Source organism: Emys orbicularis, chromosome 21 (assembly GCF_028017835.1).
Source record: "Emys orbicularis isolate rEmyOrb1 chromosome 21, rEmyOrb1.hap1, whole genome shotgun sequence".
In the NCBI taxonomy this organism is placed as follows: Eukaryota; Metazoa; Chordata; order Testudines; family Emydidae; genus Emys; species Emys orbicularis.
Genome location: NC_088703.1, coordinates 4,453,609 through 4,476,966, shown reverse-complemented (window position 1 = coordinate 4,476,966; position 23,358 = coordinate 4,453,609). Strand labels below are relative to the sequence as shown.

The 23,358-nt window shown below is 53.0% G+C and overlaps 1 protein-coding gene across 1 annotated transcript in view; it reads left to right on the top strand.

Annotated features, from left to right (window-relative positions):
- NPAS1 (neuronal PAS domain protein 1) overlaps window positions 1–20,461 on the top strand; it is a 75,654-nt gene extending 55,193 nt beyond the window's left edge. Inside the window, exons 5-11 of the mRNA XM_065420935.1 lie at window positions 121–301; window positions 1,941–2,056; window positions 2,783–2,979; window positions 3,523–3,629; window positions 7,597–7,744; window positions 14,418–14,524; window positions 19,197–20,461. Coding sequence (XP_065277007.1) covers window positions 121–301; window positions 1,941–2,056; window positions 2,783–2,979; window positions 3,523–3,629; window positions 7,597–7,744; window positions 14,418–14,524; window positions 19,197–20,461 — 2,121 coding nt within the window. The remainder of the gene's footprint in view (window positions 1–120; window positions 302–1,940; window positions 2,057–2,782; window positions 2,980–3,522; window positions 3,630–7,596; window positions 7,745–14,417; window positions 14,525–19,196) is intronic.
- Window positions 20,462–23,358: the final 2,897 nt, after the last annotated feature.

Sequence of the window (23,358 nt, the reverse complement as noted above, 5' to 3'; positions counted from 1 at the left end):
CGCGGGGGGTGGTCCCAGGTGCTGGGATCCCGGAGGGGAACGGCCCCAGCTAGCTTCTCTCTCCCCGCAAATAGGGGAGCCCAGCTCTGACTCCCCCCACCCATCTCTGTTGTCTTCTAGGTGGAGATGACAGGCAGCAGCGTCTTTGACTACATCCATCCCGGAGATCACCCTGAGGTCGCCGAGCAACTGGGGCTCAAGCCGCCTTTTGATGCTGTTGGCTCCCCGGCGGGGAGCCAGAAACCCCCAGGCCTCACCGGGGCCAGCTCGTCCTCCTCCCTGAACGAGGCCTCTGAGCCCGGTAAAGCCGCTTCTCTTGCTTGGCCAGAAACAGCCTGTGGACCCAGCCCCCTACCCCCAACCCTCTGCCTCTGCCCCAGGGCTGCGACAAGAACCCGGCAGTCCCAAGTGCCCAGTCCCCCCTGCTCTAACCACTAGACCCCCGCTCCCATCCCGCCAGGTATAGAACCCAGGAGTCCTGATTCTCAGTCCCCCCCTGCTGTAATCACTAGACCCCGCTCCTGTCCCAGAGCTGGGGGTGGAACCCAGAAGTCCTGAGACCCTGCCCTCTCTGCTCTAACCACTGGACTCCCCACCCTCTCTCCCTTCATCTCCCCCCTCTTCCTTTCTCCCTTCCCCAGTCTCTCTCTCCCCTTTCTTCTCCCGTCCTCCTTTCTTTTCCTCTTCTCTCTCGGTTCCCAACTCCTTCCCCCCCCCCTTTTGTCCCCCGCCCCGCTCCCCGAGCCTTGGAATTCCCAGCCGTTTGTCACCTTCATGTGTGAGCTCCTTCCCCGGGGAGGGTAGGAGCCCAAACTCTGTGCTGGCTGGTTATTCACTCAGTCTCACCTGGCCCCCGCCAGCCGCCTTTACCCAGGGGTTGTGGGTGTCCGTCCCCCCCTCCCCGCCCCGCCCCCCCCACAACCACACCAGGGCCGTGTGGAGGAGCCGGCATCCAGGAGCCTGGTGGGTGGCGAGAAATGAAAGGGAATCTTCAGTCGCCTTCCATCTCATTTGATATCCGTCTGCTTGGCTTTTATCTGGGGAACCTTTAAAAGATTTATACGAAGCAGGAGCGTAAAAGAGAATGAGATATAAAGCTCAGCCCGGAGCACGCTCTGCCTCCCCAGACGGAAAGCAGACAGCGGCCTGTCCTCTGCATTGCTGGGGAGTGCAGATCGGCGCAGGTGTAGGGGGGGAGACGTGTGCTCCTGGAGGGAGGGGGTTCCACTGGGGATGGGTGCCATTCTTAAGGGGGGGGGTGTTGCAAGCCAGAGAGATGAGGGGCACAGAGTCTTAGCAAAACGGCTGCTCCCAAATTACAATAGATGGGCAGGTGTTTGCATACGGGGGTCGTGGAATTGGGTTTCAAAGGGATCTGTTCCCAGAGGGCTTGGGGGCTTGGTGCATTATTTCGAGATCGGGGAGATGACCCGATGGGGCCAGTTAAACCAAAGAGTCCCAAGCATAAGAGCCAGGAGGTGACCAAGGCTGGGGTCTGGGAGAGAGATGTAGCAGCTGAGTGGTGTATGCTGGGGGCTCTCCCCTTGTGGGGTGGATGACAGTCATCGGGATTGCTGGGGGCCAGGGGCAAGTGCCACACCGAGGTGGGGCACAAGGGAGCTTGGGATGAGCGAGTTGCAGGAGTGACGCCTGAGAGGCCGTGCAAGATGACACAGCCCCTTGCCCCTGCTCCAGCAGGAAAACAGACTCCTCCCCCATCCCTGCAGGAGGCCACCTGCTTTTTGAATCAGAGGCGGCCCGCCTCACGCCTACAGGAAGTGGTCGCACCTCAGTTATTTGAGGGCCAGCCTCGCTCTGACAAAGGCCACGCCCCTCATGGTGATTAGCCAGAGCCCCGGGTAGATGACCACGCCCCCCTCACACTGTGTGGCGTGCCGGGTGCCTGAGCAATGACGCTGATCGCGCCGTGTCTGTCTCAGATCCCGCCGGCTCCCACGCCCCCCCCAAGCACGACGCCCTGGAACGATCCTTCTTTGTCCGTATGAAATCCACCCTGACCAAGAGAGGGCTGCATGTGAAGACTTCTGGCTACAAGGTAAAAGGGCTTAAGGGTGTGGTCTGCCATGTGCAGTGGCCTTAAATCCCAAGTGGGGATATACCTCCTTCCCAGTGTCTGCCCACTGAGGCTGATAGTGTGGGGGTGATCAGATCTGTGACTCTTTCACGCCCCCACCCCTTACTCCCAAAGGCCTGATTGATCAATTTCAATGCAAATACCAAAAGCCTCCCTCCTTCCCCGCTAGCTGATCATCTCTACTGAGCCTGGGTCATTTTCTCCTGTTCAGACCTCCCCGCAGGCCCTGCCCCTGATGCTTCCTCCCAGCTAAGGCTGTGCTCTGCTGCCCACTGTCCAAGGTGTGAATGGTTAGTGCCAGCCTTTCCTGCTCTCCCCTTCCCTCCCCGTGGCCGGCAGCTTTGCAACAGTGCGCGAGTTCAAAGGGATCCAGGAGCCCGTGGCAGCTGGATCGGCGCCAGCAGGAGGCACCGTGTGTCAGGAATTAGGGCCTACAACAGAGCCAGTCTCGAGGGCAACTGGGCTGGAGTAGGTTGCCTGATTGGCTGACTCCTGCTCTAACCACTAGGCATGACTGCCCATATCCCACTCTCTGACCCCTCAGCTCCCTTTGACTCATTCCTGGCATGGCCCTGGCGTTAGGGGCCCAGACTCTCGGTCAGTGGTACGGCACAGTGAATAAATGTTCCCTGCCCATATACACCCCTCTCTCTTTCTCTCCGACTCCCCCACCCCCGCCACACACAGGTGATTCACGTTACTGGCCGTCTCCGCCCCCGCCTGCCGTCCTTCTCCCACGCCCATTCGGTCCTCAGCCGAGTCCTGGGGCTGGTGGCCCTGGCCCACACGCTGCCGCCTTCCACGCTCAGCGAGGTGCGCATCGAGTGCCACATGTTTGTGTTCCGGGTCAACATGGATCTGCAGATCGTGTACTGCGAGAGCAGGTGGGTCCAGGGGCAGACGGCTGGGTCCGGAGTGACTCGGTTGGTGTCAGTGGTGTTAGGGCCAGATTCTGTGCACAGTCATCTGGGAGTAAATCTGGAGTCATTGCAGTGATGTCAGAGATAAAATTGGCCTGTGCCTTTTATTTTGGCCTCAGGTTAATACCTGATACAGCCTTGTATTCTGGGATTCTCTCTCACCCTGCTACAAGGGATCTGTTCCGTTTCTGGGAGCCAGGGCCCCAACTGGTGTGAAGCCACCGTCGCCCCATTGGCGTTGATGGGGCTAGATCCCCAGCTGGTGTGAATTGGCTGTCGCTCCATTAGAGTCAATAGGGCCAGACCCCCAGCTGCGTCAATACACCCATGTTCAGGATCTGGCCCCTACCATCCAATAGCATCTTGGTGCGTGGCAGGTCGGCACCCCTTCCTAGCCAGACTCTATGCCGGGACGGGGGACAGTGGCGTGCAGCTGGTCCACCCTTTCCCATCCCTCTCTGCTTCTCCCTGCCTTTATAACTCCCCCTGCCTCTCTTCCGCCCACAGGATCAGCGATTATATGGACCTATGCCCCTCGGAGCTGGTAGGGAAAAGCTGCTACCAGTTTATCCATGGCGAGGACGTGGAAGGAATCCGGCAGAGCCACCTGGACTGTAAGCATCCTAGTTACGGTCCCCTGCTCTGGTTTGCTCCAGCTCTTCCTCCCTCCGGGGTGAAGGGTCCATGTCACGTTGGTGGGGACAGGAGTATAAAGGGACGTTTCAGAACCCAGCAGGCAGGGCTCTCTGCTGGATTTCCTAGCTTGTAAATTTCATCAGCCAGACGCAGGAAGTGCTGTGGGAGTGAGGCACTAGGCACCCAGGAGACCAGCCTTTGAGTCCCACATGTGCCACAGATCCCCTAGCATGCGTCACTTTAAAAAAAAATCCGTGCCTCAGTTTCCCCCATCTGTACAATGAGGTTAATCATCCTTCCTTGGTCTGTTTCGACTGTCAGCTTTTCGGGGTGGGGACTGTCTCTCCCTGGGGGTGTGGGTCCAGCCCCTGGCACAACAAGGTGCTACCGTGACACACAGCAAGTTGTGCCTGCGTGCTGGATGGCTCCGGGTTCCTAGTGCAAAGGAAAGTTGTGTCCCCATCCTCTCCTGGGATACTTGCTGAACTGTCTCTGCCAATGGATTCTCCTTCCCCCTCACCTCCTCTGCAGGAGATGCCCCCGCCCTCTAGCTCTTTGTCATGTGCGTCTTTTTGTTCCGCTTGGGTAAAGCTGCCGGCGCCGATCTGGGTCTAAGCGGCTTCTCTCCAGTGTCAGGAGCAGCTCCAAAGACCAAGTTGCCTCTTTTTGAACTCCGGCTGAGTCAGGTTTGCCTTGAGAGGGGTTCTATTCCTGCCTGGGTTGGGTGCTCTCCTTGGCAAAGCGGCTGGCCGTGCGGCATGCGCTCTGTCCATAGCTGGATTTCCTCCATGCGGGCGTGTGGCACTGTCTGTCCAGCAAGAGCTGCCATCAGACCTGTCCTTTCCCCAGCAGACCTCATGTGCTGAATCCCAGGCACGTCTTGCTGAGCCCCAAGGTTCTTCGTAAACTGCAAATTGTCCCAATGGCTAATGACTCATTTAAAACTTGACACCTTATTTCCAGTCTGAATGTGTCTGGCTTCCACTTCCAGCCATTGGATCATGTTCGACCTTCCTCTGCTAGACTGCAGAGCCCATTTGTAAATATTTGTTCCCCAGATAGATAGATACTTTTCAGAGTACCAGCCGTGTTAGTCTGTATCCGCAAAAAGAACAGGAGTACTTGTGGCACCTTATAAGCTTTCGTGGGCTACAGCCCACTTCTTCGGATGCATATAGAATGGAACATATATTGAGGAGATATTGTGTGTATATATATCGCCTCAATATATGTTCCATTCTATATGCATCCGAAGAAGTGGGCTGTAGCCCACGAAAGCTTATGCTCTAATAAATTTGTTAGTCTCTAAGGTGCCACAAGTACTCCTGTTCTTTTTGCAGGTAGATACTGATAGACTGGAATCAAGTCACCCCTTAACCTTCTCTTTGTTAAGTTAAATAGCTTGAGCTCCTTGAGTCTTATCACTATAAGGCAGGTTTTCGAATCTTTTAATCATTCTTGCAGCTCTTCTCTGACCCCTCTCCAATTTATCAGCCTCCTCCTTGAATTGTGGGCACCAGAACCAGACACAGGATTCCAGCAGCGGCTGCACCAGTGCCAAACACAGACATAAAATAACCTCTCTGCTACTATCTGAGATTCCCCTTTTTATACATCCCAGGTTCGCATGAGATCTTTTGGCCCCAGGGTCGCACTGTGAGCTCATGTTCAGCTGATTATCCAAATGTTTCTCAGAGCCCCTCCTTCCAAAGGCTAGAGTCCCCCATCCTGTAGTACGGCCAACGGTCTTTGTTCCCAGATGTATCCATTGACATTTAGCCATGTTAAAACGCATAGTGTTTGCTTGTGCCCCGTTTACCAAGCGATCCAGATCGTTCTGTATCAGCGACTTGTCCTCTTTATTATTTACCACTCCCCCAATTTTTGTGTCATTTCAGTGGTGATTTTTATGTTTTCTTCCAGGTCACTGATAACAATGTGAAATAGTGTAGGGCCAAGAACTGATCCCTGTGGGACCTCACTGGAAAGACACCTGTTGGATGAGGGTTTCCTGTTTACAATTACATTTTGAGATCTATCAGTTAGCCAGTTTTTAATCCAGTATGTTAAACTGGGGTTGATAGTTCCTTACCCAATGCTGATCTGGCTTTGGAGAAGTCCAAGCAGGTGCCCAGAATGGGCTGTGGATCAGCAAGGGGGTGCAAGACACCTAGGGGAATATCGCAACGCCCTTGTCTCCAGGGATGGATCTGGTCTGTGTTGTGTGTATCGATGCACTAGAAGGCAATGGTTATGCCCCTGGGCAGGCAGGCTGATAGTAACCCTACCAAGCTAAGGAGTGTTGGGTTTGCTCAGTTCTTGGATGGGTGCCCTCCCGGGATCACTCAGGATGCTACAGGGAATAGTGCTCATGGCGAGTTAGGGAGCACGCTGCTCCCAGCTGATGCTGACCTCAGTGCCTCAGTGTGGTGCTAGGGGGCGCTGTGCTGCAGGCGCTGCCATGAGTGACACAGCAGGGGGCGCTCTCTCCTCTGAGTCAGTGCTGACCCGAACATGGGGAGCCGGTGCTCAGCAGGGGGCGCTCTCCCTTTGCAGTCAGGGCTGGCCTTGCTATCTTTCAAATCAGATCCTGACCCTTTGTGATCATTAAAGATCCGCTGAACATCCCTGTCAGAATCCGAGCATTTAACCCCTGCTTGTCCAGGCGAGATCCCAACCCTGGCGATTAAACCACTCCCCTCCAGTTTCAACTGGACGCAGGATTCTTTCTACACTTCCTGGCCTAAACTGCAAGGCAGATGTTCAAACAACTGCTGCATCCCACCCTAGAGAGGGAGCAGCTGGACTAGGGTCTTTATATGCAGCATAAAAGCTGCTTTGGATGAAAGGTGCAATCCGTTATTAATAATAACTAGCCCTTAACCTATCAAACCTTTGGGCTGGGCCCTGGCGTGTGCTATGGAATCAGACAGCTTCAAAAGCCAGAAGGGACCACTGAGATCATAGCAATGTCGGGCTGGAAGGGACCTTGAGACGTCATCATGTCCAGCCCCCTGCACTGAGGCAGGACCAAGTAAACTTAGACCAGTCCTGACAGTCTGTTCTTAAAAATCTCCAACGAAGGGGAGTCCACAACCTCCCTTGGACGCCTGTTCCGGAGCTTAACTCCCCCGAGTTAGAAAGTTTGTCCTAGTATCTCACCTCAATCTCCCTTGCTGCAGATTAAGCCCATTACTTCTTGTCCTACCTCCAATGGACACGGAGAGCACATGATCGTCATCCTCTTTATAAAGCCCTTAACATATTTGGTCGTCTACTCTGACCTCCTGTCTAACACGGGCCATAGGAATGCCCTGAATTAATTCCGGTTTGAACTAGCGCAGATCTCTTATAAAAAAACATCCAGTCTTCACTGAACACTTGCCAGTGATGGGGAATCCACCACTGCCCTTGGTCAATCTCATTGTTAAAAACTGACACCTTATTCCATTCTGAATTTGTCCAGCTTCCACGTCCAGCCATTGGATTGTGTTAGTCATTCCTCCGCTAGACTGCAGAGCCCATGATCAAATATTTGTTCCCTGTATGGTTACTGATAGGCTGGGATCAAGTCGCCCTTTAACCTTCTCTTTGTTAAGCTAAACAGATTGAGCTCCTGGAGAATCTCACTGTAAGGCAGGTTTTCCAATCCTTTGTATCATTCTCGTGACTTTTCTCTGGCCCCCTCTTCAGTTGATCGACATCCAGCTTGAATTGGGGACATCAGCACTGGAGAGAGATGAAAGGGGCCACAGAGACATCCGAGATGATGACAAGCTGGATAAACCATTAAGGAGCCGTGGCTGTGATAAGTGGGACTGTACCTTTCCTGGGATCTTGAGCGGGGAGGGGGTAAAAGCCCCTTTCTTGGCTCTCTGTGATCATGATAGAGGGGAAGGGGTGGGGCCTGGCAGCCTTCAGCTAACAAACTTCTTTTTCAATTAGTGTTGAAAAAAGGCCAGGTCGTGACCCGATATTACCGCTGGCTGCAGAAGAACGGGGGCTTTGTGTGGATTCAGTCCTGTGCCACCATCTCAGTCAATATCAAGAACCCCAGCGAGAAGAATATGGTCTGGGTCAATTACATCCTCAGGTGAGATCACATGGCTGTGTTGGAACAAATCAGCAAGCTTCCGAAGAGGGGCGTCGCTGTTCCACACGCTGCGGCAATAGGGATAGATGCGCAGACCCTCCTGCTCCAAAAGCTCAGGCAGCTGCCACCCACTGAGCTCTGGGGCAATCCCCATTAACTGCTGGCTTTGTAGGGTCTAGGACACACAGGTGAGCTGTTCTGAGTTCATCCAGGAGAGGGCAATGCTGTGTGCGCAGGCTGTCTGAGGATCCCAAAGCACTGTATGATGAACTAATGTTTGGATTGCGGTAGCAGCCAATCAGGACCAGTGCTGGGCTGTGTTCCCTGGAAGCTGCGCAGGGCAGGAGAGATTTAAGTGCCGCCCAGCCGGCAGCATGTGTTCGGGTGCCCCTCTCTCCACCTGCTGCTTCCTCCTGCAGCTGCTCCCAGGACCATCCTGCTGGCTGTGCGGGGAGGGGGAAGGGTGCTTATGTCAGGGTGTCCCCCTCTCCCCCAGCCCCTGTACCCCATCTCTGCAGAGCAGGGCAGAGGGGACACAGCTGGACTCAGGACTCAGAGCTGCTGCGGGGAAGGGTGAGTGGCTGAGTGCCATTCTTAAAGAGACAGTGCACTGTTTCTGAGATTTCCCCAACAGCCAGCTCACACAGGGTCTGTCTGTCTGTTACACACACACACACTCTCTCTCCCCCTGCCCATGTACCCCATCTTGCATAGCAGAGGAGAGGAGACAACAGGGCTCAGGACAGAGCAGGAGAGCTTTCAGTGAGTGTCTTAAAGAGACAGAGCAGGGCACCTCAGAAACTTTTCCAGCAACCAGCATACACGCTGTCTCTCTCTCTCTCTCTCTCACACACAGAGTCTCTGTGACACACACACACAGAGTCTGTATCACACTGTGTCACACTGTCTCTCTCACACACACACACACACGTCTCTGTTGCACATGCTCTGTCACACACACTGTCTTTGTGTCATGCACACACACTATCTCTGTCACACACAAACACAGTCATGCACACACAAACACTGTCTGTGTCACACACACACACACTGTCTCTGTGTCACACTCACCTCCCACCACATACCTGTATTATTGTTGTTACTTCTTGGTACCTCCTGCAATGCACGTATATTCTCTGTAATTTTATTCTTTCAAAGAGTGTTATTTTAGTGTGTTGACTGGTCTGTGCATTTCATAATTTTTATTTCTCTTACACTTACATTGAATTCTTTGAGTAGTGAGTTCTAAAATGCCTAACCTGTCCTGGCTGGAGTAATTATCCCTATTTAACTTTTAAAAACTATATATTATGTCTAGGTTTTTTTGTTTCTACTGGTGGTGCACATCCACACATACCTCAGTGCACATAAAATTTATTCCGCACATGGATGGAAAAAATTAGAGGGAACATTGCTGGGTAAACATGTAGGAGGAGATGGTCCCTATAGGCAGTAAATGACCTAGCCTCCCAATCCCCATGGAAAGTGGGGGCAGTATTTACTAGCTTCATTGTAAACTGAGGCATGTAGTCGTGTGGTGACTTGCCCACGGTCAGACTGTGGCCGAGTTGGGAATAGAACCCAGGAGTTCTGCCCCACAGCCCCCCCCTTGCTCTAACCACACTCCCCTCACCCTTGCTCTAATCTCTAGACTATGCGCCCACCTGAAGCTGGGAACGGAACCCAGGAGTCCTGTCTCCTAGTCTAGTGCGTTGCCCATCAGATCCAGCCAGGCTGGCTGATCGTTTTGTGAGTGTTTTAGTGATTAATACTCTTCATCGCAGCAGTTCCTGGTAGACAAAGCTGTTTTAGCGGCATAGGCTATTAAATGCTGAGAGAAGCAGCAAACCTGATTGAAAACCTCCTTTGCTCCCATCCCATTCCAGCAGGGCTGTAATTTGTTGAGAAATATTTCTCTACAGCTGCAGAGTGTGGAAGACACCCTGGGAAATGTGATCTGAGACCAGCACCTCCCTGCTGGGGCTGCAGGGGGAAATCTGCATCGCCCACAGTCCTGCCCTGATAGACACACGCAGAGCTGTGCATCTCTGCTGGGCCCCACTCTCATGTAGTCCAGGCACCTGTTTGCCCAGGTATAGGAACAGAGGCCCTCAAAGGTGTTTCGGGGCCTAACTCACATTGAAATCAAAGGAGTCGGGTGCCTAAATACAGTTGTCTACAGTAACACTTAGAATCCCCGGTTGAGGTCACATGTGGAAATGGAGGCACAGGGAGAGGAAATGACATGCGCAGTGCCACAACACAGAGGGGCATAGAACCCTGGAGTCCTGACTCCCAGCTTAACCACTAGACCCCACTCCTCTCCCTGAGTTGGGAACAGAACCCAGGAGTCCTGGCGCCCAGCCTCCCTGCTCTAACCACTAGATACCACTCCCCTCCCTGAGTTGGGAACAGAACCCAGGAGTCCTGGCGCCCAGCCTCCCTGCTCTAACCACTAGATACCACTCCCCTCCTTGAGTTGGGAACAGAACCCAGGAGTCCTGGCGCCCAGCCTCCCTGCTCTAACCACTAGATACCACTCCCCTCCCTGCGTTGGCACTAGAATCCAGGGGTCCTGGCGCCCAGCCTCCCCTCCCTGAGTTGGGAACAGAACCCAGGAGTCCTGGCATCCAGCCTCCCTGCTCTAACCACTAGATACCACTCCCCTCCCTGCGTTGGCACTAGAACCCAGGAGTCCTGGCTCCCAGCCCCCTCTGCTCTAGACACTAGACCCCAGACCCCACTCAGAGCCCCTAACCTGTGCTGAGAGCTTCACAAACCCACAGTAAAAGATAGTGGGAGGGGGGAAAACAGAGGCAAGCCCCAGATCCTCAAAGGCATTTAGGGGGCTTAACTTCCACTGATTTCTGTGAGAGGATCCAGGATACCAAGTGACTTGTCCAGGCTCACCCCGCAGCACTAGGCCTAGAACCTAGGTCTCCTGACACAGTACGTCTACAGAGCACCTGGAAGAAGGCTAATGGCATTTTGGGTTGTATAAGTAGGGGCATTGCCAGAAGATCGAGGGATGTGATCATTCCCCTCTATTTGGCACTGGTGAGGCCTCATCTGGAGTACTGTGTCCAGTTTTGGGCCCCCCACTACAAGGAGGATGTGGAAAAATTGGAGAGAGTCCAGCGGAGGGCAACAAAAATGATGAGGGGGCTGGAGCACATGACTTATGAGGAGAGGCTGAGGGAACTGGGATTGTTTAGTCTGCAGAAGAGAAGAGTGAGGGGGGATTTGATAGCTGCTTTCAACTACCTGAAGGGGGGTTCCAAAGAGGATGGATCTAGACTGTTCTCAGTGGTGGCAGATGACAGAACAAGGAGTAATGGTCTCAAGTTGCAGTGGGGGAGGTCTAGGTTGGATATTAGGAAACACTATTTCACTAGGAGGGTGGTGAAGCACTGGAATGGGTTCCCTAGGGAGGTGGTGGAGTCTCCTTCCTTGGAGGTTTTTAAGGCCCGGCTTGACAAAGCCCTGGCTGGGATGATTTAGTTGGGAATTGGTCCTGCTTTGAGCAGGGGGTTGGACTAGATGACGTCCTGAGGTCCCTTCCAACCCGGATATTCTGTGATTCTATGATTCCCCGCACGGGTGGGCAGACACGAGCTAGCACAGAACGAACAGCGGTAGAGCCAGAGCAGCTCGGGCAGTGGCGTGGGCCAGGCACCCACGTACAAGCCTGCTCGACTGCTAGCCCAAACTGCTGCAACCACGCTGCTCTCTTTAGCTATATTCTACCTTGGTCAGCACTCCCAGCGAGAGTGTGGCTACACCCATGGTCTAGTGCCCTGGCTGCTGTGCCACCTGGGGCTTTTCACCAGGCCTGAGCAATGGATCTGGCCATAAATATCCCTTCATCGGCGGCCGTCCCTCAGGTGAGCTTGGTGTGCCGTTTCGCATCAGTTGCACGAGGAGGCTCTCCCTTCAGCTCCAAGAGGCACCTGGACGTGTCACCTGATGTTGAAGCCAAGGCCGGCTCCAGGCACCAGCAAAGGAAGCAGGTGCTTGGGGAGGCCAATGGAAAGGGGCGGCACGTCTGGGTCTTCGGCGGCAATTCGATGGCGGTTGCCTCAGTCCCTCTCGGAGCGAAGGACCCGCCACTGAATTGCCGCCGAAGAATGAAGCGGCGCGGCAGAGCTGCCGCCGAAGTGCCGCCGATCATGGCTTTATCTTTTTTTTCCCCCCGCTTCGCCGCTTGGGGCGACAAAAAAGCTGGACCTGGTTGAAGCTAGACAAATTCAGGCAAAAATGAAGGTGTATGTTTTTAACGGTGAAATTAACACCATTATAAACACTGGAGGCAAAGCGGGGTTTGGGGTGGAGGCTGACAGCTCGCAATCCCCCATGTAATAACCTCGACCCCCTGTTTGAGAACCCCTGGACTAGATGATCACAATGGTCCCTTCTGGCTTTGGAGTCTATGAATTTTGGTCACTGGCCTCCGTAGCTTCAGAGAACAGCCCTGAGCAAACATCGCAGGGTGGGTGTGGCACTGCAAAAAATCACCACTTGTCTGGAGTGTCTCCCCCACCTGCACCATTAAAGCGACTCCAGAATTATACACTTTCTCTGGCGAGGAGAGGGGTTTTTTTTATATCTAAAATAAATTAATATATGAATGACTACAACAGATGGTTATTAATGGCTGGGTTTTTTCCCCCGCTAAAGCAAAAGGAGCTATTATTATGCTAATCCTGTAAGTAATTACAGATACCAGTGTATGATTTGTCAGGGTGATTAGTATTTTAGTTAATTAGTGCTGTAATTACAGAGACTAATTAACTTTCTCTCAGCCTTCCTGGAATGGAAACTTATTTACTTTCTTTTCGCTGGGAAGCAGCACATGATGAATGATGAGGCGAGGCAAGGGGGACCCTCCCCGTCCCACCCTGGACTGAGCCCACTGTCAGCAGGTCGTTCTCAGGGGTGCACTCCTGTAGCTAGCCTCTCCCAGCCTCCCCAGTCATGCGCCCTGGCTGGGCTAGATTGGAAGAGTGGGGGAGACCAGCTAGTGGTATATGGGATGGGCCTGTGATTTACAGAGCGGGTTTGGGGGACTCAGGACTCCTGGGTTCTTTGGCTAGCCCTGGGAGGACAGTGCAACCCAGTGATTAGTTCTCTTCCTATATATAGCAGGAAGTGGCTAGTGGCTTGAGAAGGGGACCAGGACGCCTGGGTTCTCCTCTCAGCTGAGAGCGAGGGGAAGCCTAATGCTTAGAATAGCAGGTGTCCTGTTTCACATTCTGCAAGATGATGGGGGGTCATCATGGCTACCTTGTAGGGCTGCTGGCTTAATTACTGTTAATAAAGTGCTTTGGGATCCTTGGATTCAAGCTGATAGAGACGTGGAGGAGGGTGGGCCAATTTCACTCCTGGTGTAGCACAATTTACCTCAAGGGAGTTATACCGGCCAGAACCCGTCCTGTGCAGCAGTGACACTAGGGGTGTTACACCAGGGGAGAACTTGGCCCTGTGCTTTTCCCCTTCCTCCCCGCTCCGAGCTCTGGCAGAGCCGTTTGCAGGGGACGGCTCATTTGAATCGGATCCAACTCTGCCCGTCCATAAACAATGAAACCCCAAAGCTGGCTGTTTTCTAAAAGAGAGAGCTTGCGATTTCCAATCTGTCCTTGTTTGTTCTTGGACAATAAGGCGCTAGCCCTAGTGGAGTTGTTTTGCAGAGACCAGCCTGCAGGTGGCTGGCTGTGTCAGCTTGAAATCAAGTTTTCCTTCTTCGGTTCTTTTGTTGGGGGCTCAGTTGGTTTAATTTCATGGCCTCCCGGCAGGCTTAGCAGTCTACCAAGGATCAGCACACACTGCTCTGTCTCCTTTGGGAGGCCCTTTCTAGGGTGGCTTGAGGGATAGGAGTACTACACTGGGCCACAAGAGATCTGGTTTAAATTCTCAGCTCCATCACAAACTGCCTGTGACTTTGGGCAAGTTACTTAGACCCTAAGTCCACCCTTTACATGGCGCTCACCTTTTCAAAGGTGGCGCCTAAACCCATGGGCACCTAAATCTCCTAGGTGCCTACGGGCTTGTCTGTACAGAGACACTCAGGGATGGTCTAAACGAGACGATTAGATCGACTCAGCTACATCGCTCAGGGATGTGAAAAATTCACACCCCTAAGAGACATAGTTAAGTCAACATAAACTCCAGTGCAGACAGCGCTAGATTGGCAAGGTGGATTTACTACAGGTGTACCGCTGTGCAGTTTCTAAGTGTAGACATAGTTTCAGGAAAGTTTAGTCTGAATTCACTTTTAAAATGGATTAGTTTAACGGCACTAAACCCCTCTGTGGATGCTCTTATCCAGAATTAAAATTGACTTAATTCGACTTAGCTGAATTCACTTCCAAAGTGAAATAGAACCCAGGAGTCCTGACTCCCAGCCCCCCCTGCTCTAACCACTAGACCCCACTCCCCTCCCAGAGCTGGGGATAGAATCCAGGTGTCCTGAGTCCCAGTCATCCCACCGTGCTCTAACCACTCGCATTCCAGACCCTGAATTCAAACCCAGGAGTCTTGGCTCGTAGTTCCCTGCTCTAATCACTAGCCCATACTGCCTCCCACGGGACCTAAGCTTGTGCTACAGAAATCCCATCAGTGGAGGGAACAACCTGATCTGTTGTTTCTCTGATTTACTTTTGCCAAACCCTTTTAGCAAACCCGAGTATAAGAACACGGCTCTGGACATCTTCCAGCTGCCTGGGATTCCAGCCCGACAGACCGATGCCTCCGACGTGTCCGACTTGGAACCTGACTTCAAAGGTAAAAGCCCTGGCCAGATTGCTACCGAGCCAGAGACAGGATGTTCTGGTAGCACCTGCCTCATTCTGGGGACCATAGGTTACCAATGCCCTGATCGGTGGCTGCAGGCCTCCAACTCACTGCTGCACTGCGATGGGTATTTTAGCTTTGGCTTTGCCAATATACCCACTATGAAGGAATTAACTCAGGGGAGTTCTCTGGCCTGCGTCACACAGCGAGGTCAGACTAGATGATCACAGTGGTCCCTTCAGGCCTTACAATCTATGAATGCCCCAGACTGGGAGTCCCAGCCCCATCTCTGTCGGTGAGCAGGGGGGGCTCTTTCTTCTAAGCCATTCCTAGCCCCGTTGCGGCTCTGGGAGGTTCAGTGATGCAGGGGGTGGGGGGCTATTCAGAAAGGAGTTCTCTCCCTTCTATGTCATGACGCCAGAGGGCATCCCGTTATGGTTCGGGGGGTGCTGTGTTATGGGAGATTTGGGCTTGCAGATAAGAGGTAAAAATGAAGCCCTGACTTCATGATCATTAAGGAGCATTTTCATCAGCAACCTGAGGGCATTTCCTCAGCTGGCGTAAATCAGCCAAGCTCGGACTGCCGCAGAGCTCCAGTGATTCACACACATTAACCCCCTGTGTCCTGGCCAAATTCCAGTTTGGGCAAGAACTGTTAGCTTCCCCTAATCCTTCTGCAATTTCAAATACACGCGGGGTTCATGTTCCCTTCCTTGCCTGTTCTATGGCTTTTAACAGGCTGCTGCATCCAACCCCAGGGAGGGGTGAAATACGTCATCTCTCCTACCCATTGCAGGGGCAAGGATCATGGGGCTTTCTGACTGAATGCTTGTAAGGTGCTTTAAGATCCTCAGGGGAAGGATGCCACAGCAGGGCAAAGCATCGTTAATTTCACTCCGGACACAGCCTCATCTTAATTAACCTCTCTTAGCATATGATAAATTATATCATAGGATCATGCTCTGAGAGAGCATATTGTGGCATCCCCAAGAGCAGAGCCTTTGTTAGAGGGTCAGATCGTGTGTGTGTCGGAGGAGGTGGATTTCCAGGGACGGTAGAAACTTTGGATCTGCAGATAAATTCCTGCCACTCACAAACACTCAGTGCTAGCGTTCTTCTCTTGCCGGGCTCCCTTTGACAACCTCCCAGGTAGCAGCACGCACAACGCAGGAGCAATCTTCACCTCTCTCAACTGCTTCGCATTTGAGGATCTCAAAGCACTTTACAGGCATTAATTAATAAGGAACTATTGTCCCCACAGGAGAGAGCAGAACCCAGGAGTCCTGGCTCCCACTTTCCCATTCTAACCACCACCTCTCAGCCCTCACTTCTAGCTTTAAAATCTGACAGAGCCTTGGTAGGGCTCGCTGGAGCCCCCAGGCTCACAGGGCTAAAACTGGGGGAAACATCAGGTTTGCCCTAGTCATAATGAATTCCATGCACCCTCCTCCTCATAGATTCATAGAATATCAGGGTTGGAAGATGACCTCAGGAGGTCATCTAGTCCAACCCCCTGCTCAAAGCAGGACCAATTCCCATGCTGTACTGGAAGCCAGATCAGTGTATCAGACCCTATGCATGTGCCAATGTACGGTCTGCCAGGGTCCTACTCGGTCATCACCACTCTCCCAGCGAACACCGAGGACCCCCTCCGGCTGGCCTACTTGAAAGATACTCAACCCTTGCCTTTCACTCTCACCAGTTGCTAAAATCCTCCACTATTATTCTTAGGTGTATTACGGTAGCGCCTAGGAGCCCCAGTGAGAGACGAGAACCCCATTGTGCTAGTTGATTGCTATTAGGTGTATTATGGTAGCCCCAGTCACATGCCAGGGCCCCACTGTGGTAGGTGCTGTCCAAACACAGCCCCAAAGAGCGGATGGTCCCACTATAAGACAGGAGACACCAGATGGGGACAGATGAATAGGGGAGCAAAGGGAACCAGTTGAGACCGTGTTAGTTGCTTCCTTAAAAGCTGACAATAGTCACCCCCCAACCTAAACAGCTCTCCACTCCCGCCCAGCCTCTCTCCCTCCCCATGTGTTACTGTAGTTACGCGAGTACGGAACCCTGTGCCTCTTACTTCAGCCAGTGACCTGCAAGGCCTGGGGCGTATGCGAAATCCAGAGCAGGCAGAGCTACCCTGACTGAGTGGAGGGTAGGCCCACAGCCTAGGGGCAGGGTGTGACTGTGCCAGAATACAGTATTAAATTGGTCGAAAGTTTCCTGTCAAAACAGTTTTCAGGTGAAAAATTAGGCTTTTGCGGAAACAAAATTTATCACACTGAGGGTCTGCGACCTGTGGAAAACTTAAATTTTGCATCAAAAAAAACAAACTAGTTCATCCAAAATCAGAAGTATTTTGATTTGGTTATGCTACCACAGAGCCTCATGGGAGTTGTAGTTTGGTTGTCTCATGTCCCCATTCTCCTGTATGGGCTGGGATCCCTGGCCAGACCACATCTCCCATGATACACCACAGCTAAGGACTCCCATGGTGCATGACCTCCCTTCTGCAAGAGGCAAACCCTGATGCATCGTGGGAGATGTCATCCAACAGTAGGGTTACCATATTTAAAAAATAAAAAAAGAGGACACTCCACGGGCCCTGGCCCCGCCCCTTTCCCACCCCCGCCCCCTTCCCACCCCCGGCCCTGCCCCAACTCCGCCCTTTCCCCGCCCCTTCCCCAAAGTCCCCGCCCTAACTCCCCCTCCTCCCTCCCAGCCACGCGAAAAGGGCTGCCCGAGCGCTACCGGCTTTACGGTTTGCCGGGCAGCCTCCAGACCCTGCGCCCCCGGCCGGCGCTTCCCCAGCGCAGCTGGAGCCCGGGAGGGGAAGCGCCCAGCCAGGGGCGCAGGGTCTGGAGGCTGCCCGGCAAACCATGAAGCCGGTAGCGCTCGGGCTTCGGGCAGCCCCTATGCCTCTGGACCCTGCGCCCCCGGCCGGGCACTTCTCCTCCCCGGCTCCAGCTGCTCTGCTCCTCCCCGGACTCAGACTTCGGCTCTGTTTAAGAGCCAAGCTGCCTGAGCCAGCGCTACCGGCTTCGGGCAGCCCCCTTGCCTCCGGCCCCCAGCCGCCGGCCGGGCACTTCTCCTCCCCGGGTCCAGCTGCTCTGCTCCGGCGGCTGGGGTCCGGAGGCAAGGGGGCTGCCCGAAGCCGGTAGCGCTGGCTCGGGCAGCTTGGCTCTTAAACAGAGCTGAAGTCTGAGTCCGGGGAGGAGCAGAGCAGCCGCGGGAGAGGAAGTGCCCGGCCGGTATTTTTCCCGGACATGTTCGGCTTTTTGGCAATTCCCCCCGGACGGGGGTTTGATTGCCGAAAAGCCGGACCTGTCAGGGAAAAACCGGACGTATGGTAACCCTATCCAACAGCGAGCCTGGCCAATAGAGACTAGAAGCAGGAGGCACTCAAAGTACAACTCCCATGAGGCACTGTGGCCATATTTCTAAATAGATTTTTTTTTTCCAGATGAAATTTTTTGGTATTCAAATCTGATGGGAAAAAAATTAAATGCGCTGTAGAAAACTTAGACAAAATAATTTACTGTGTTGTTTTTAGGCTTGGCAGAATTCAAGTTTTATAATTTCAACACCTATTAAATTTTAAAAATACTTAAAATAAATATTATCAATTTAAATTTTCAAATTTGCAAGAAACTTCGGGGTGTGAGACAACTATTTATTGACAGTAGACATTGAAATTCAAAATGTTCAAGCGTTATGTCTGTCAAAACCCATTGTCAAAATATGCTAAGTAGCCTTAAATCAAACTGTAATAAATTCTCTGGCAGCATTTTTCTTACTTTGCCTATCTGTACATTTCTATTAACATTGATGGAAATATTATTTCATCGGTTTGCGTGTGAAAATGGTGAAATCAGCATTTACCTACAAAAAACGAATCCTTCCAAATCTAGTTGTTTTTAATCTTAAAAAAATCCATGGAAAATACCCATTTTCTGACCAGCTCTACGTGTAGGGAAGAAACCAGTACTGGCCCGTGGTGAGGAATGGAGTAGATGGGACCCGAACAGCATTTCCCCATCTCCAATGCATTGCCCTAGAGATAGGATCCAAGTTTGGGCCCTTAACCAGCCCAGAGCATGAAGGAATCCTATTGCACTGAAGCTACAGACAACCCTGGAGACAGGGTTAGCAGATTAGCGCACAGCCCTGTGCATTGGGTTGCCTGAGTTCTATTCCTGGTTCTGATACAGCGTGACCTCGGCCCCTGCTCAGCATCTTGGTTTTTCCGTCTAGCAGAGGTGGTGAGCACTGTGATGCTAGGAACCGGCGTTGTAATACTCGGATGGAAGAAAAGTACAATCTTATTAAGGGAGCTAATCTTTTCCTCTCTTCTTTGGCCATGAGGCTGGGAATCAGATCCATCCTGGCAGGAGGGACACAGTCTAAGAGGAATCACGCCGCGTTGACTTTGCATTGCCGGTTTGCCCTGAGGTTGTGATCATTAGCTGCCCTGCTGGTAGGAAGCAGCTATAAAGTGGGCTATAACTCCCATTAGGTGTCGCTCTGGAAAAATATTTTGTTAGATAAAATAAACCCATTGCCTGCTGGCAGAAAGCAGCTAGGTGGAGTTTAACAACCTCCGTCCAGATCCCTTGCTGAGTAGGCTGCTCCTGAATCACTTTCTTTTCTTCCCTTCCAGAGAGCGACCATGGGCCGGAACACAAGCAGGGGAACCAGTTTCTGCCCAAAGCGGCTGGGGCCTTGGCCAAAGGTTACTCCCGGAGCAGCCCGGATGACGGGGCCCGTTGCTCCATGGCGGAGAACGATGCCAGCAGCCCGGAAACGAGCTACAAGGATGAGGAGGTGTCGGAAGGAGCTGGGGCAAGCGACGCCGAGAGCAGGCGCAGGGGGCCCCGGAGCAAACGGATCAAGCTGGAGTTCCAGCCGGAGAGCCCCCCCCGGGAGGCCTCGCTCGTCAGCTCCGAGGAGTCGGACAGCGGCAGCGAGGAGGAGCCTGATCTCCCGCCCCAGCCGGTGGCGCTGGAGAGGAGGGTGAACGGGTACAATATGGCGGCAGGGCGAAACGCGGGTCCGAGCCGGCCCTGCACATCAGAGTTCGCCTCTGTCATCCAGACCCAGAGGAGCTACCCACCGAAAGCCAGCGCGGCGCTTAGCATTAAGACGGAGCAGAGCCAGGCTCCCAAGTACGACAAGGCCGCCCTGTGGACCTACCCCTCTGCCCGGGATGCCCTCCACGAGGGACCCCCCTACACTGTGAGCAAAGCACTTAGCCTGGAGAAGCCCATTCTGAGGCAAGCCACTTCCCACTTGTACGTCTCCATCCCGGACTCTGTCCTCACCCCTCCCGAGATGGACAGCAGCGGGGGCCTGGCTAAGGCCCCCTTCAGCACCTCTCCCCGGGCTATGCTACCAGCCCCCTCAGCTGAAACGCTCTCCCCCCCGCTCTCGGGCTCACCGTGCGAGGAAAGGGCCACGTCGACGCCCTTCGCCCCCCTGGTCTATCCTGGCGAGATGGAGGCACTCCAGCGGTTCCACGCAGGGAACATGGTCCTCCCGCTGGTGCACCAGCTCGGCGGGCACCACGGCATCGCCAGCACCACAGGCTCCCAGAGCCTCTACACCACCAGCACTATCCGATACGCCCCGGCCGACGTGACCCTGGCTGTGCCAGGCAGTGTGCTGCCTGCCTCCCACGCAATCAACCTCATGGACATCGGCAGCACGGAGTCCAAGACCTCCATGGAACTCATGTACCACCACATCCAGCGGCTCAACATGGTGGCGCCGTTTGGGAACTCAGCAAGCGCCACCGGTTTGGCGCAGATTTCGGGCGCTGCGGGGGGCGTTTTCACGGCCGCCGAATCCTTGTTCTCTACGCTGCCCTTCTCCGTGGCCAGCGGCGGCATCCACAGCCTGTCAGCCGCAGAGCGCAAAGAGGACTAAGCCCTGAAGGCGTCTCGTTAGACATGCCACCCTGAACTGACTCTGCACTGAGCTCTGCGCTGAAGTCCGTGCTCCTTTGAAACTCATCTCGGGGGCTCACGACCGCATGAGCTGCTGGATGTTTCAGCAGGGGGAAAAAAATCTTTATTCTGGAATCAATCCTCGTGTCTCATTCCCCTCCCCCACGACTAAATCACAGCACAAATCAGTATTCTGCTCCCTGCTTCATAGCTTTACCCTTCTGGGCCAGATGCTCCTGTTACGCTGGTGTAAATCCAAAACGGGTCCATGAGTTACTCCAGATTTACACCAGAGAACAGAATCGGCACTTTTTAAAAATCAGCTACCCTTTGTGGAAAAGCCAGAATCACAGCAAGCATCAGCTCACCCCCACCTTCCTGATTTATATCTTTAAAAGCAGGAGGAGCTTCCTTCCCTTCTTTGCCTTTTCTCCCATTAATGCATAATGGTGCATGGGAAGAAAGGACGCTTTGCACTCATGACGTGGCCCGATTTCCGTCGGCTGATTTACAGCAGTAGAGGATCTGGCCACTAGTACTTTTCCAGCTTCAAAATGCTGTATAAACGTTAATCAATCCTTACTGCCACTTATTATGGAGCTGAACATCGTCCCGATTGTTGAAGCTGGGGGCCAGATTCTGTTCCTCTTCTGTTACACGGGGGTAAAATCTGGAGTGATTCCATGGTGACCAAGAGCAGAACAGGGTTTGGGGAAGCCAGGACCCTGAGAGAGCAACGTAAATTGGAGCAAACGGATGCAGCTTCCTTGGAAATCTGTGGGGTAAATGCGGCGGGGAGAGCGTGAGTAGCAAAGTGAGTTGCTTATTCTGATCGGCGGGGAAGGCAAAATGAGGTGACTTACACCCTCTCCATAGCTGCTTTAATGTGTAAGACAATGTGCCCCTCCCTCATCACCTCCTCTTTATCTTACCACCTCCAGGTGGCTGCTTCTCTTACGCCTCCCAACCCTGTTGGCCTCTTCAGCTTGTAAGTTTCAGTCGTGTCCCAAACGCACATAGCTGTGGGTCAGACTAATTGGCCACTTATGCCTGTTTTCTGACCACCGAGCAGTCTGGCCCAGCGCTCTGTAAGGGCTAACTATGCTTAAGTGCTTTTCCCTGCAGATTATTAACAAAATAAAGAGAGTGCTTTGCTCTTTGGGAGTGGGCGACAGGGGATGGATCACTTGGTGACTGCCTCTTCTGTTCATTCCCTCGGGGGCACCTGGCATTGGCTGCTGTCAGAAGACAGGATACTGGGCTAGATGGACCTTTGGTCTGACCCAGTACGGCCGTTCTTATGTTCTTTGGCCAGGCCTTCTGCTACCCTGCTCTGTGCCAGCAGCAAACTTCCTTTTATTCCTCCCTAGGAGGAGGGGGGATTGGTAAAAAAAAAAGAGGCTTCTCCCCCAACTCCACTGGGTGTTTTTCTCCTATTCAAGGAAGGATGAATGGAAGCTGGATACAAAGAAAAGGGTTTCCAGGTTGCTCTGACGGCTTGGCTGGAGAGTTCCTGTTTTTCTCATTACCATCATCTTCACTGCAGGGCCTTTTTCCTAAGCGGGGGTGAGCCCCCTCCCCAGCTTCCAGTAGCTTCGGCACTTGGTCCTGAATCAAACACTAGCTGTGCTCAGCTGAAATCCAGCCCGCACAGCCGCCAATTGCATTTGCTTTTAAGCTAGAGCAAGAGCATTTGCACTCACCTGTCTCTCAAGTGTTGCTTAAGATACTCAATAAGCGCTTAAATGGTCATTTGACCAGAGTGTGTAAGAACGACGGTGATCTGTGGTTAGGGCTTCCACCCACAGTCCAGTCCCCCGATTCCTCTATTTATTTATCCAAAGGGGAACAACTTCAAGAGGAGAATCTGAGAGCCCGACATCAGAATATCTCATTGGTTAGGGCACACCTGAAAGGTGGGAGACCCCTGTTCAAATCCTCTCTCACCATCTGGTCTCCCACACCCCCGGTGAGTGCTCTGACCACTAAGTTAAAAGCTATAAAGTGGGCAGTATCACCTTCTTCTCTGGCCACATTTGAATAGGACCCAAGCAGGTAGGTGTGCTCGGAGCATGCCCAGCGGCTCAGGACTCGCAAGCAAACGCCTATCTTCCTCAGGTGCGTAGATCATGCTGGGGCCTGGGCATGAGATAGACATCCAGATGCCTTGAATGAGGCATTGTGCATATGCCCAGAGGCAGAAACGTGGGTACCCAGGGAACATTTAGGCACCGAGTTTAGGCAACTACAGAGTTATGCCAAGCAGGGGGGGGTTGTGGATTGGGATGATGCCCGAATCAGAGATTTAGATGCCTAAATGCCTTTGTAGATCTGGGCTGTAGTTCAGCAAAGTCATTGGAGGCTACGCTGATTTACTGTAGTCCCTTATTCCTTTAAGTGTATTTAGAGCTGTGGGAGTGACAGCCCTGCCAACTGAAGTCTAATCATGAGCAGAGGCCGCGTCGGGTCCCTATTTCTCACATTGTCCCCTGCCACGGTGCCTCAACCCCTGCCCTGGTAAGCCCACCCACTAGGGATGAGGACAAGTTCCATTTCTGTGGTCTGTTCAATCCATGGCTTTTGCACTGAGAATGCCAAGAGGGGGAATTGCAGTGGGGCCAACTAGGAACTAAATGAAGATCAACTAATTTCCCAGATCACCGCCCACCAGTGAGCATTGTTCATGGTCACGCTGGGCTGGATTTGAACCAGTGACTAGTTTGACAGGCTGGCATTGTGCTACAGAGCTTCTTCCAAGCAATCCACCCCCTCCCCTTGCAAACACAGCACTTCAACTGAACGATCCAACAAAAATAAGCCCTCAGGGTGGTGCCAGAGCCACCTCTGAACCCCTTCCTTCCCGCAAGCTAGGAGAAC